Source organism: Gouania willdenowi, chromosome 4, assembly GCF_900634775.1.
Source record: "Gouania willdenowi chromosome 4, fGouWil2.1, whole genome shotgun sequence".
Lineage (NCBI taxonomy): Eukaryota > Metazoa > Chordata > Actinopteri > Blenniiformes > Gobiesocidae > Gouania > Gouania willdenowi.
The window spans coordinates 10280227-10294524 of record NC_041047.1 but is presented as its reverse complement, the minus strand read 5'-3'; the positions used below and the strand labels follow the sequence as shown (position 1 = coordinate 10294524).

The window sequence follows — 14298 nt, the reverse complement described above, 5'->3', positions numbered from 1 at the left end:
TGTCGGGGTTTCATGCTCTAACATGTTTGGGCTGTTAGAGCAAGGGCTGTGGGTGTGTCTTTCTGTCCAGGGTGACTAGTCGATACCTGATCACACAATTCCTGCTTACATAGCCACTGCAAGCAGGAATCGTGTGATCAGGTATCGACTAGATGGGTCTTTGCATTGACATTGCTTTTACTTGATGGCTTGAGCCATCAAGTAAAAGCAATGTCAAAAAATGCAAATGGCAAATATAAAGACAAAATAGAAAAAGCGATGACAAAATGGAAAAAAAAAATCTTTATATTTCCACATTTATTTCTTTTTCATTTTGGCACTACTGTGATTTCATAGTAATTTGATCAGCTTTGAGTTACGTACGTAGACTGTTCACATCAATATTGATTAGTCAGATATTTGCATTAGTTCTTGGGTGACAGTCTCTTGAAATCCAAAAAATATCAAGCCCCCTCATTAAAATGGTCATATCTCAAAAATTATTCATCTGATCAAACTAAAAATGTACAGTGGGCTTATTGAATAATCAAGTAACAATAAGTGAATATTTCAGAATTTTTTGAGACCAAAGTACGTGGGCCATTTGTGAAAAGACATGGAATGACTCCATCGTGATGTTGTTTATTAGTTTAGTTTTATCTCTTTTAAGAAACAGCTGTCACAATGTTGGAATAGACTGTTTTAAAGGCCTGTCTATCTTTCATTTACGCTTATTTTCCCTCCTTTAGAGACAATCCCTGTTTTTTTATTTTATTGAATTTTATAAACTGATACTAATTGATTTGGGTTTGCTATTATTTTTCAGTAGTTATTCTGCCTTTGTTGCATCCTGTTTGGTGTTAAAGAAAGTGCCAACTCATTCTAAACATTGTCTTCCTTTTACTTCTCTAACTCTTCTTTTGTCTCTCTTTTGTTTTTGCTGTCTCACATGATTCGTACCCTTGTAGAGGAGTCCGGTAAGCCTTCTTATTTGTTTTTCTGTCTTAGGTCACTTTTCATTTAACTCAATGTTATCATCACTTTGAGATCTAAAGGCTGTCTTCAGTACTTACTGAAAATAGAAAAGGGTAGTGGTTGGTGTTGTGGAGATAATGTGGTCTGACTTCGTACAACTTGGGGTTTTTTTTTCTGTGTGCGTCAGCATTTCTCTGCCACAAACACACTTAATTGTTGATTTTATCTTAGACCACACAGACGTTAAGATGTCTCGCAAAGACCTCTAAAATCAAACTCTTAATACCTTATTGAGTTTTGAGAGTCCAGTGTTGAGTAAAACTAACTATGGAAACAGTTTAAGGTCAATTGTGGTGCAAAAATGTACAAATTATTTACATTTCCTCATGTTGTTTCCCAGGAATTTGCACTTGTTTGCTTTATTTTCTCAATTCCAAATAAAAATGCATTGAGTATTTCAGTATTAATTTAACCAAAGGCGTTGGGTAAAGCACAAAGGGGAGAATTAAAAAAAAAGAAGGGTTTTCTTTGACCTGTGAGGTCATCACATAAAAACACTTCCTGTTTTTTGACATACAGCCAAGTGGTAACAATTGGTTACAGCACACGCCGCTGAGCTGAATTATTTTCCCGGCTGTCCAATGAGGGTGGTTTCTGTCTGAGTGCACGTCCCGCCCCTGTGTTGCATCACTTTAATCACTGACGGCTCACTGCACAACTAGAACAAGCACAAGGATGAGGGATGGAGCGGGGGGGGGGGGATGATGGATGATGTGAGAGAGACTCGACGAACGCAGATGAACAGGGTGCGGTAGAAATAAAAGGAGCAGATGGATTACGACCAGGAGATGTAGGAGAAAACTCTGGGATTAGTGATCAAGATGACAGTTTTTATAGAGGATTAGTCAAATTTGTAGAAATAAAGAAGGAAGTAATTTTCTCTGCTTAACTGTTCATAATGTTGATTTTGGGTTTTTTTTTTTAAAAGGATACCTCCACTGTTTTTACAAATGTGGCCTAAAACCTTTGAAATGTCCTTATTAGAAGATCAATGCCAACAAAATGCATTATTTTGCACCATATTCGTTTTGTTAACTTTTTGAAATGGGGCTACTTTACCGTTTTCAAGTCTGTGCGCCGCCATGTTGAAATGACGTCATTTCAGAGCAGCAGTATAAGTGATGGTGTCACGCCAAGCGCTTAGAGCAGTTTGATCCTGGTTGCCTGTATTTACATGCAACCCAGCTGCTCTTCTCTTCTTCATGCCGCCTACGAAACAGCAGAGATGGAACTGTCGCCCCCTGCGGTCACAGATTTTTTCAGCTCACGCATTTTGTTTATCAAATTTTGGTAAACAAAAGAGGTTTACATCGACTTTTCTAACTTTTACTGATTTTTAGAGCAACCGAAAGCAGCACAAGTTGTCATTTTCACTGAAAAAGCTGCTAAATGATCCTGAATGCCTCACCTCCTTTAGAACTCAATCTACTAACAGGTGCGATTGGCGTCATCAATGACATTATTTCAACATGGCAGCGCACAGGGTAAAGTAATCCCAGTTGTAAAAGTTAATGAAACGAATATGGTGCAAAATAATGCATTTTGTTAGGCATAGATCTTCTGATTGGACATTTCAAAGGTTTTAGGCCACATTTGTAAAAACAGTGGAGGATCCCTTTAAATTTCAAAATTCTCAAATTTTTTGACTTGGTGGAGCATAAAACAGCACAAATGTTATTATATAAAGCAAGGAAATATCTGCTACCAAAACATATTCAGGTAATGTCTCATGAAAGAGAGAGAGGTTATCACTTAAGAGGAATATCAAATCTAAAAGTTTAGTGTTTGCACAACGATGAAAAGCTTATGTATCTGTGGAGTGAAACAGACTGAGTACTGAATTTAAAATAATTCCCAGCATGATTCTGTTTAAAAACAAGCATAAAGAAACGATTCTTCATAGGTATGTAGATAGATATTTAGCACAAGGTGTTCGCTTGTTATTTGGAGTAAAACGTTACTGATATGGTACATTATATGAAAAGGAGGTATGTATAAAACCATGATTGCATGGCTTCTGTGTAAGTATTATTTTGCACATTATGTTAGGGTTGTTAAGTTGGACCCATAAACAAACACAACACCCAAAGTGTGGGTCGACGTGAATTTATTTAACAAAAAGTGTCCTCTTGGCTTGATCCTGGGAGTGGCTCCAGAGCAGGCTCGGGTACTAGAGGAGTAAAAGTCCAGAATCAAAAATAAAACTTGGCAAAAAGCATAGACTTCAGGATATCTCTAGAGCAGCATAGACGGAACAATCCAACGATGAGTGGAGGTGAGTCTGAGGCTTTTGTATTGGAGTGATGAGTAATTGAGTCCACGCCCCACCAGGACCAAGCCTAAAAGAAAAACAAAGAGCCACAAGAGGGAGACAAAAAACAGGCACATATGGCCAAAATCGTAACACATTATAGTTTAAAAATTGTTATTGAATTGAGACTTTGCCGTTAGGAAATCTAGAAAAAATGAAAGAGGTAGGATTAGATAGGTTTATACTTCTTTTCGTTGATATTAACTGAGATACGTAAGAATTTGAAGATGCAAGATACTGTTTTGTTGTTATTTATTGATGTTCATTTATTTTATCTTATTTTAAACTGTTTTTAAGCTTTAATTTACATGAGCGAAATAATGAAGCTAATGAAATAAAATAGAATCAAATACAGATAATTTGTGTGTTTGGACTTCTCAGGATAAAAGTCTATATGCTACATGTTATCTATTTGATAATAATAACAGCAGTTTTAGAATACAATAACTAAAATATTCTAAATGCAATCCAGTATATGCACTCTAAGCACTATGGGCTTTATTGAATTATTTTCAGTGAGATCTCCTCTGAAAGCTCTAACCTCTGAGTCACTTTACCAGGCCAAACGTCTTGTTGCCCTGGTGCACGTGATGTTTTCCTCACTGATTTGTCACTCTCTGACCAGGTGTCTCTTCTCTCTTCCTTTTTGCTGATCACAGAGACGTAGCCCGGTAAGTGTAACTCCCGCTGTCTTCATGGGCTTTCAACGAAATTTGATACAGTGTTTGTTGTTGTGGCCTTTTTACTGATCTACTCTCAGTCAGGGGACAGTCAAAAAAGAAAAGGTGCTGGAGGAGGAAAAAATATTATTATAGCCGTTAAATTGCATTTGGTACATCTACCGAATCTACAATATCGAAATGTTACAGAAGTTCTATTTTTTTTTTTCAAATATATATATATATTGAGTATATATATGTTTAGGAAATTAAATATATATTTTTTTGGCTCTGGGAATAAATTGAATGAATAAAAAGTCTCAATATATACAATTCTAAATATATACTGTATATATATATATATATATATATATAGTCAGACTTTCATATATATTCAAACTTTTCTTAGATAGTCAGACTTTCATCTATATATATTCAGACTTTCATTACATGTATTCAAACTTTCATATATATATTCAGACTATTCCAAGAGTCAATAAATATATATTTATTTAGTTTTTTCATATCAAATTTGATGTAAATATTTTTATTTCAGTGGTAATATATTTACACAAACCAATAATATTAAGAATATAATTAATGTTTTGTATAATATACATGTTTATCAAAATAACTCTTGTGGACGGTAAAGCAGCTTAAACAGAAAACAAATAATGCTGCCTTTCTGCTTGCTCGATGCTCGCCCACTGGGAGAAAATTTGCACTTTTGACAGCTTGTCCGTTTGATGTTTTACTTCAGTCGATCTCCATCGTGTCCTCCCCACATTCCCTGTTTATCTACCCTCTGCCATCCTCGGCCTCTCGTGACCCCTCATAGGGAGCTCATACATATGCTCCACAGATCACAGCTGGAAAAGGCGGTGATATTTGTGCCACTGCTTCACTATCAACGTCATGTACCTGCAAGTGTGGCTTTTTGTGCTTTTGAAAGCTTGCATGAATAGTTTACCAGCATTTTATGCTTTGGCACGACGACAAACTACAAACCGACAGCTCTGATTCGCAGGAAGTAGCTTTTAAAGACACTAGTTCAATAGTATACTATTAACTGACACATGTCAACTTTGAGCATCTCTCAATAATGTGTCTAATTGGTCACTTATTGTAATCTTTAATATCTCAGCAGCAGTTTTAGATCATAAAAGTCCAAAAAAGTGCTCTGTGTACTTTGAAGAAGTTTTCAAACGTAATTGAATGATAGCGACATGAGGCCAAACACACAAAATACCAGAAATATACTCAAAACCACAACAATAATACACATTAAAATGACTCAAACATACAAAATGGTAACTAAAATACACAAAATGGTAGAAAAATACACAAAATGAGAATAAGAATGCACCAAAAGAGTGCAGTAACAGTGTCATCACAGAAAAAATTACTCTGAACAAAACTACCAAAAAGGGCACAGAAATGAGTCTAATAACACACAAAACTACAATAAAAAATACACAGAATGACTCCAAAAAACATAAATTACAGAAAAATACTCACACTGAAAAGAAAAATACACAAAATTATTCCAAAAACACAAAAAACAAGAAAAGTAATAAATGAAAATGACAGGATAAAACACATCATGACCCCAAAAAAACAGAAATACACTAAAAAAAAACAATACTTGGAAATGGTAACTTAAATACAAAAAATTACATAAAAATACACAAAACGGCAGATAAATAGACAAAACGACAATAAAAATACACAAAATTAATTCAGTAACACACAAAACAACAAAAAAATACATAAAATGACTCCAAAAAAACAAGAAAAAGACAACAAAAATTAAAGAATAAAACACAAAATGACCACAAAAACGCACAAAACTCTTTCTTCTTTACTGAAATAATGCTTAGATCAGTCATTATTCTAAATGTGTTGATAATGTGGTTCTCGTATCAGACAATTTGCTTTTTTGCGGCCCCCACTGCGATAAAAGTTCCCTATTTCTGCACAAGAATCCTAACAAAAACACAATGTTCTCAGAGCATTTAGTCCAAAAAGTCAAAATCTGTCCCTTTTGTAACATTTATATAAAAATGCGTGACTTGTTCTTTCACACTGTGTGTAAATCCAATATCCAATCTAGTGTAATTGCACAGGAGTAACTTTAGTCCCATCAGATTAATTCCAGTCGGGACTCGAGTTCATTCTCTGACCTTTACTGCTGCACAAGCCATTGTTCTGTTTCAAGCAGAGCTTTTTCTCATCAAGCTATAAACCTGTTTTTGGAGGATTTGCTATTTTTGGACTGTACATTAAGTGGGATGTTCTGAATGGAAGAAAAACAATTATGTATTTTGTATTTTTTTCCCCTGTAAACTGTTTTCCTCACAGGGTTTGAGAAGAAATCCCTCCAGTGAGTAACATCTTTTCAAATTCACCTTTTTTAATTTTTTTTTAAATATACAGAACAATGGACATTACTAATTCTGGTTGTCAATATTTGTGCTCATAGATGAAGAAATTGCCAGACCACGACGTGTCGTCACTGCAGCTCCTGCACCAGCTCCAGCAACACCACCCCTCAGGTATGTGCTTTGGACTTGTTTGTTAACTCCATATAAACACATATAAATAAATACAGCCATTGCACTGCCTGTTAGTCTCTTTTATTTTCCTAGAATCACACAGTAAACATTTTTTATTGCACATTAGCCACATTTGGCCTTTAAAGGGAAGGTAACTACCTACATTTTTGGCCCCACAACACCAGAGGAAATGTTTCTTCCTTCCTCTCAGTTCATCTGCTGTGTGCGCTGTTTTCTCTGGCAAATGAGACCCTGATTAAACCTAAATACAAAGTTAAAATAAGGTCAATTAAATTGAATGAATATAAAATATCAAAACTCAATCAAGGCAACAACATTTAACCCGATTATTCACTTTTCTGCATCTTCTACTGCAGGAATGAAGGGATTGTGTTGATCCCTGACAATTAGCAGAGCCTCAGCTTGACAATTTTTGGACACGATTAAAAAAAAGTGTGTGTGACAAGGACTCGCTGTGTATATATTTTTTGTCCTTTTAGGACAGGCAGCACACAAGTTATTTAGTTGTTTTTCCCACTCTTTGCATGCAATTGTCACTCAGTAAAACAGAAAAAGGAGTGAGTCGTTCACTGTATATTTACAGGACATAAGTGGCTTTAACACATCACACCTAAATACTTCATTAATAATATAACCTCACTTTAAATCCTTGATGTAAAAAGCTCTTTACCTGACGTGACCTGAATGCCTTGCTAACAGACACATTGAAACTAAGTGTTATTCGATTTGGAAAAGTGCACGACATGGAAGTGCTGCACTTATTTTGTACATTTTTGAAAAATGTAGAAAAGATATATAGTTGAAAAGTACAGAAATGAGGAAGGAGAATGTAAATGGTGCTTGCTCATTTTGGGTTTTTTGTTTCGTTTTTCTTAAAAGGTCGATTTGAGTATTTATTTGTATTGTTCATGTGGTTTCTTTTTTATTATTGGATTTTGCATTTTTTAATGGTGAAGAATGGGGGTAGGACTTGATAAGATTAGGCTTCTTCCCATCCAGTGTCGAACCAGTCAAAGGTGTATTATATTGAAATTGCCTTTTTTATTTTATTTTATAGAGATTTCTGTTTCATCATTTTTTTCCTTTGTTTGTTCATTTGAAATAAATAAATAAATAAATAAAGAACTCAGAATTTTTACCAAGCCAGAGAGAAAGTACAATCAAGAAATGACTCGGAGTCATTGTTGAGGACCGTCTCATTTACAGTATGTGATACATTTTCCCTCTCCTGTGTCATTGTGTCATTCATGCAGTCAGCAAACACCTGTCAGTGAAGACACTGAAGCCTTATTCGGGCCTCCATTGGACACCGCCTTTGGGGAACAGAAGACTGATGGTAAGCATGTACAGTAACTGTTATCAGTCTTAATATGAGTTGTTTTAAAATGGATTAGATTAGTCTTTTTTTCATTCTTACTGCCTCTTCTTTTTGTGAAAGAAAGTGGAGGTTGCGACTCAGGTTGGGGTCAAATACATTTTTCAGTTTCAATTACGTGTTGAATTACCCATGTTCAAATACAATTGGATTACGATTACACTGACCAAATTACAATTATCTTCTCAATTACTCATTTAATCACAATTACTGAGCCTGAAATAAATAACCTAATAAAAGTGAACCTTTCTCTTGTGTTAGCTTTCTGTTAGCATCTCTTATGATAACGCATCCTAAATCAGCTGTAAAATACACTAAAAACAAATATTTATCAACTAATTTATTCCCTATCTATTGGTTACTGTGTTAGGCTTCCTAATCAATGAAAATATAGGTTTTAATATTTTTAGTGTGGGCGTCTGAGTCTTTTTTGTGTCACTATACACCTGGATTTACATTTTTTTTAAATGATAGAATGTGAGAAAGCTTGATATGAAACACATTTAAAAAATTGTTAACTACATATATATAGAACTGTAACATGGTTCCCCAGCTTTGCGTTAAATCCTAATTGATTTAATTTCCATGGCAATTACAATTACAAGTCAATTATATAAACTCAATTACAATTTAAGTACGATTACGACAGAGACAGATTTTTAAAATTACAATTACAATTACAATTGTAATGATCAATTATGTGAGTACAATTACAATTGACCCCAACCATGGTTGGAATCTCTCTTTTCTAAAACAGAAGAGAGAGAGAAATAAAAACGGGCACTTTGGGTTGTGTTCACCTGCACATCGTTGTTGATACATTACGTGTCGTCACCTGCTCACATCCAGCAGAAGGAAAAGCTGATGCAGAGTGAAGAAGAGCTCTTAACACCAGAGTGATGTCCGCTATGACTAACAGGAGCTCCACACAAATTCTCCCTGTGCATTAATGAAAGTGTGTACAGTCGTGTATTCGATCAAAGAGATTGTATAAAAAAAGATACATAATGTACTGTTTTGTAACATCTTTGTATGAGGCATAATACTTTTTTTTTATCGAGAGAATAATAAAATAATCTTAGATATCAGTTACTGTACAAGCTGTGGACAGTGGATTAAAGGTCAATTGTGATGCAAACTCTGGAAACCAAAAAACTACAGAAAATGACAACAATGATAATTGCTTTCTGGGAAATTCAGTTTACTGTATTTTAGTCTTTGTAATTAAAAACCTGCAGTCCTATTCACTGTAAGATCCTGGATGAGGTTGCCTTTAAATGTGTGAGGTTTAATTTTAATCCCAGATACCTCGAAACAGGATTTCTCACTTTCTAGCAGCATCCAATGTTGTGTTGTGACACATTGTGACTGCAGTTTACCTCATGTCATGAAAATGTCCCTTTTAGGGATGGAAAGGGTTTATTTTTTTAGTTTTACATGAGACTGACTTGTTTTAAACAAAACTAGATGACTTTAACAGAAACTGTATTGAGAGTAGTTTAATTTGAATTGATTTTTCCAAACTTGATTCTCAAAAAGAGCTAATATTAGGGTATCAAATCTGTATCACACAATTTTATGTTTGTCTCTAAAAGACAAGTTTAAGATCAACTTTGTATCCCTTAACAAATCTTCTTTTTGTTTAGGAACACAGTTTTATTTATTTTTTTACCCAGTCTTTTCAGGGTCACATTACTTATTAAAGTATAAGATATACAAAAAAAAAAAAAGGCAAAGTAAACTCAACATGATATAAATTCAGGTGCGTTTTCTACGATTGTCCTTCACATGGCCTTTTTCTTCAACTTCTAAACGTAGTGGGTCTGTCTGAGTGTGACGTGTGGGGGACTCCTCTGTCAGGGCCCGAGTCCTCTTTGTCCAGGTCCTTCCCAACAGGAAGTAAGTTTTCTGCTCGTCTCCATGGAATGATTGCACAGACCCATCCGTTCACCTCCCATCATCAGCTGTGAGACCAACAAAGCAGCTTGATTAAAATATTAATGTGGTATTGTCCTCATCCCCCTCCGCCCTCCTCTGACTAATCAGCTGTAACCTGTTTCATGTCTTCATTTCACGAGCACATGGCTTGTTGTGTGGGAGAAAGGTTACAAATGAGTCCAACTCTGACCAAACCCCTCCTCCTTGCCCTTGGTGTGGTGGTAATGGGATATAACTGTGTTGCATGGTGGTGGTGGATCATTCTCAATGATTTTCTTCCAGTACGTTTTGATTTGCAAGATAATAAAACCTCTTTTATTTGTTTTCTTGACTAGATTTTCATTCAACAACTCTTGTGTTCCTTTTGTTAAAATTCCAAATGCCTGCAGATGATTGTGTGCAGCCCACTGTATATACAGTATAAGAAATGATCACTGTCTGTTACATCAAGGAAAGCAATTTATCATCATACTGACTGTATCGTTGCAGCTCCACCTCCACTTCCCCCCAAGAATGTCCCATCTCCTCCCCCAATGAGCAGCCCCCCCTCTGTAGATCATGCAGGTAAGAAAAAATAACAATTTTTTTTTCAAAATCCTGTAAATTACTTTCAATTACTCTACTAAATTAAATAACAATTTTAATTTAATTTAGACAGCTTTTTATAGTTTTTTGTGTTTCTGTCATTTTATATATTGTTGACATTGTGTGTTTTTGGAGCCATTTTGTGTATTTTTGTTGTCATTTTGTGTGTTTTTGGAGTCTTTTGTGCATTTATCTTGTCATTTTGTTGTCATTTTGTGTATTTTCTAGTGTCTATTTGTGTTTTTTGTGTATCTTTCTGAATTTTTGTTGGCATATTGTTGACATTTTGATCCGATTTTTTTTTGTGTGTTTGAAGCCATTTTGTGTATTTTGTTGTCATTTTGTAGTTTTAGGTGTTTCTGTCATTTTCAGTAATTTTCAGTTATTTTGTCTACTAAATTAAATAGCAAATGTTCATAATATAAAGGAAATTTAAGTGAATTTAATTTAAGGTCACTTAACGCTTGGATATTGTTGATCTCATATATTTAATACCTGGAAGTGCATCCAGAGCACATTAATGTTGAAATTGCTCTTTTTCTTGGCTAAAATTTGTGGCCCACTTAAGATCAAAGTGGTCTGTGTTTGGCCTCTGAACTAAAATGACTTTGACACCCCCGCTTTGAAGTGTGAATGATCATGGATCAGTGATTCAGATAACTGTGAATATCTGGCAAAGAGGATTTTTGGTGCTATGTTAGGTAAATGTTGGCACACTTGCTGATTGGTCGATGGGTTTCTTTGTTTCAGATTCACCTGCAGAGGCTGATGGCTCCAACAGGAAGCCGTCCATAGCAGACTTGGACAACATTTTTGGACCCTCGCAGGCCACGACTACCAGTGACAACACCGGGGACTCCTGGGTCTGCTTTAACAGCAGCTCTCCAGATCGACCGCCTCAGCCAATAGACGCTGCCCCTCTGTTACCCCCCTCCCCACCTCCACCAGTGGAGCCAGCTCCACCTTTACCAGCCTCGCCTCCTCCTGGATCACATGCCCCAGCCTTAACCTCATCGCCACCTCCCCCAGAGGAACCAGTAGCTCTTGTTTCGTCCTCCACTCCACCAAATGAGAAAATGAGTCCCCCTCCACCAACATCCCCACCTCCTCTGTCAGAGACCGTTGTACATCCTGGTATTTCAGAACAGGAGGACACAAGACAGGAAACACCATGTAATGAGCTTAAATCCCCTCCTGCTTTTTCGCCGCCTTCAATGGAATCCACTCCCAGTATCCCTCCAGCTCCCAAAGCAGCCACTCCCCCAGCAGTGACCTCTCCAACCGAGGAGCTCACCACACGCCCCACCCCATCCCCACCCATCCTTTCTAATGAGGAGAAGCCCACAAACGCAGATGGCAGCCTTTCCAGAGAGGGTGGAGATAAAACTATGGCCTCACTCAAAGAGACGTCTCCTCCTCCTCCTCCGCCTCCAACTTATCGTGCAGTGGTTTCATCACCAGGTCCCACGTCAGGAACAAGTGGCACCAATAGTGGTACATTTTCAATAAAAGATGTTTTCACTTCCTACGAGCAGATACTTTAACCAATTCTATATGATGGGGTCATATTAATCATATTATGTGCAGTCATACCCATCCCTCAGATAAAGAGGAAGAGGATTATCTAGCTGTTAGATTCAACGTTATTGTCTTGTTTTTTCAATTTATACAATGATCCTACTTTGTAGTTCATATTTGTTAATTCCAGGTCACACTTTGCCTTAGAAAACACTTTTTACTGGTTGTAAAGTTTAATAAGTGGTGAACTTATTATAGCACAAAGTGACATTTTAGTGAGACATCAGTCTTTTATGACATTTTATTGAAGTGTCTTCTTTTGAAGGCTCTTAGCCTTCTATTGTGACATTTCAAAGAAATTGGACCCTCATTACTCATTAATATGATTCAATTAAACTTTTGGTGACACATAAGGCTGACATTACGCTGTCATTAGCATGAATAAGGCTGACATTGAGTGTTGTTCACTAAATTATAACACCTTTGGAGCTATGTTGGCATTTTTTTGGGTTATTTGGAGGGATCTAGTGGGGTTCGGGGTTAGGGTAACAAAGGGTTAGGATTAAGGTAACTAACAACCCTTAGTGACAGCCTTCATGACATCTTATTCATGCTAATGACAGGTGTCATGTCATAATGATGACCGCGTAATGTCAGCCTTTATTTATAAAACTTTAAGTAAAGCGTTATCCAACTTTCTTTATAGCGCCAAATACAACAAGTCATCTCATATCACTCATCACAAAATATAGAATTGAACTGTAAACACACAACCGAGGCATAACACCCAGTCTCATATTTTGTTTATTTCTTAATATAGCAGTTATTATTCAAAGTAAAAAAAAGTGGGTTGTTCTACATGTAATGGTTGCTAGGACTTACTTATTACTGGTTGGTTGTACCTGTAAATTGTCACAGCAGTTTTCCTCTATACCTGCTTCATAGAACACTCAACAACAAATTATACTGTAAGAATGGATGGGTTTTCATAATACTGGTCATTCTCACAGATTTTGTGTTTGTAAAACTTTCAAAATATCAGCAACTTTTCATTCATTCCATTAGTTTTTGTACTTGATCAGCCTATACTCGTGTTCTCTCTTGCAGGTTCTTCGTCACCAGTTCGACCTTCCACTCCTTCAACAGTGAACTCCACCCCCCCTCCGCCTCCCCCACGACCGCCATCACGTCCTAAGCTGCCCCCCGGGAAGCCCACAATAGGCGACGCAGTAAGATCTGCTCTTCCATCCTGGATTCTTCGATGTTTTAAAAAGCTCACAAACTCTTACTCTTTATATCTTTTCAGACTCGTCCCTTCAGCCCCCCGGTCCACTCTGCCAGCCCCCCACCCATCGCCCCCTTGGCACGGGCTGAAAGCACCTCCTCCATCTCCTCCACCAACTCTATGAGCGCCGCCACCACTCCTACGGTCAACAAGGAGCTGTCTGTGACAGGTATAACCTCAGTTACATTCATTTAAGCATTTCCCAATGCACTGTTTTATTTTTCTGGTAAATACACAATTGTTTTTCAGTTGTGATTAAATAAGCCCTTTATTCACTAGTTACTGCATTTATGTGTCTTTGTTGTTGCATGCTGATTATTTCTAAACAATATATTATTAAACACAACATAATTTTCACATTGTGATGCTACACAAGTACTGTAACTATGCACACACAAGCACACAAATGCAAACAGGGTGTAAGTCCAACTTTTCTCTTGAAACTGTTTTATATAATTGTTCAGTCAATTTTTAAACCACTGCTGGCAAACTCATCACATACGACCCCAACAAAAGCCAAAATTTTTTTTATTTATTTAGTTCCGAATATTAGTATTTCTATGATATTTAGTATTTGCCCTTATTCACCAATGGTAAAAGCTCTGCTGAATCCAGTGCTTTACAAAGCACAAGAGAATAGGATTAGATTAAAAAAAATCAGTACCTCAGAAATCATTGTTAGTGTTTTTGTAAAATAGCAAACCAGATGAATAACATTTTTTTTTGAAGATCAAATTAGCTGCAAAATCATAAAATGTCATTAATAATAAAGTATCACATGGCAGCTATTTTAGTGGGGTTTTTTTTCCCATTGGCTTTTACATTGGAGCCTTTTTTGTTTTCAATAAATGAATGTTTGTCAGCAGAAGAAATGACCCTAAACTTTCCCTTAGCAGCTTAAGAGCTTTGTTCAGAAACATTTAAACACATCTAAAGATTGTAAATCTATATGCAACAGGCTGCTTCCTTTTATGGTGTGTTATTGTATTATTTTGTGATTCTAGTTGTTTTCTCAGTGTTCTTTATTTCATGTTACA

At 36.3% G+C, this 14298-nt stretch overlaps 1 protein-coding gene across 10 annotated transcripts in view; it reads left to right on the top strand.

Annotated features, from left to right (window-relative positions):
* sgip1a (SH3GL interacting endocytic adaptor 1a) overlaps positions 1-14298 on the top strand; it is a 64474-nt gene that overhangs the window by 39138 nt on the left and 11038 nt on the right. For 7 of the 10 annotated variants that reach the window (XR_003673992.1, XM_028445593.1, XM_028445591.1 and 4 more), the window contains 10 exons: positions 948-956; positions 3985-3996; positions 6346-6367; positions 6467-6539; positions 7814-7896; positions 9754-9834; positions 10363-10437; positions 11209-11952; positions 13084-13205; positions 13283-13430. Coding sequence is in view for 9 of the 10 variants with exons in the window: in XM_028445593.1 (XP_028301394.1) it covers positions 948-956; positions 3985-3996; positions 6346-6367; positions 6467-6539; positions 7814-7896; positions 9754-9834; positions 10363-10437; positions 11209-11952; positions 13084-13205; positions 13283-13430 (1369 nt within the window). In the remaining variant the exon portion in view is untranslated. The remainder of the gene's footprint in view (positions 1-947; positions 957-3984; positions 3997-6345; positions 6368-6466; positions 6540-7813; positions 7897-9753; positions 9835-10362; positions 10438-11208; positions 11953-13083; positions 13206-13282; positions 13431-14298) is intronic. The other 3 variants (XM_028445590.1, XM_028445595.1, XM_028445592.1) reach the window with 3 other exon arrangements.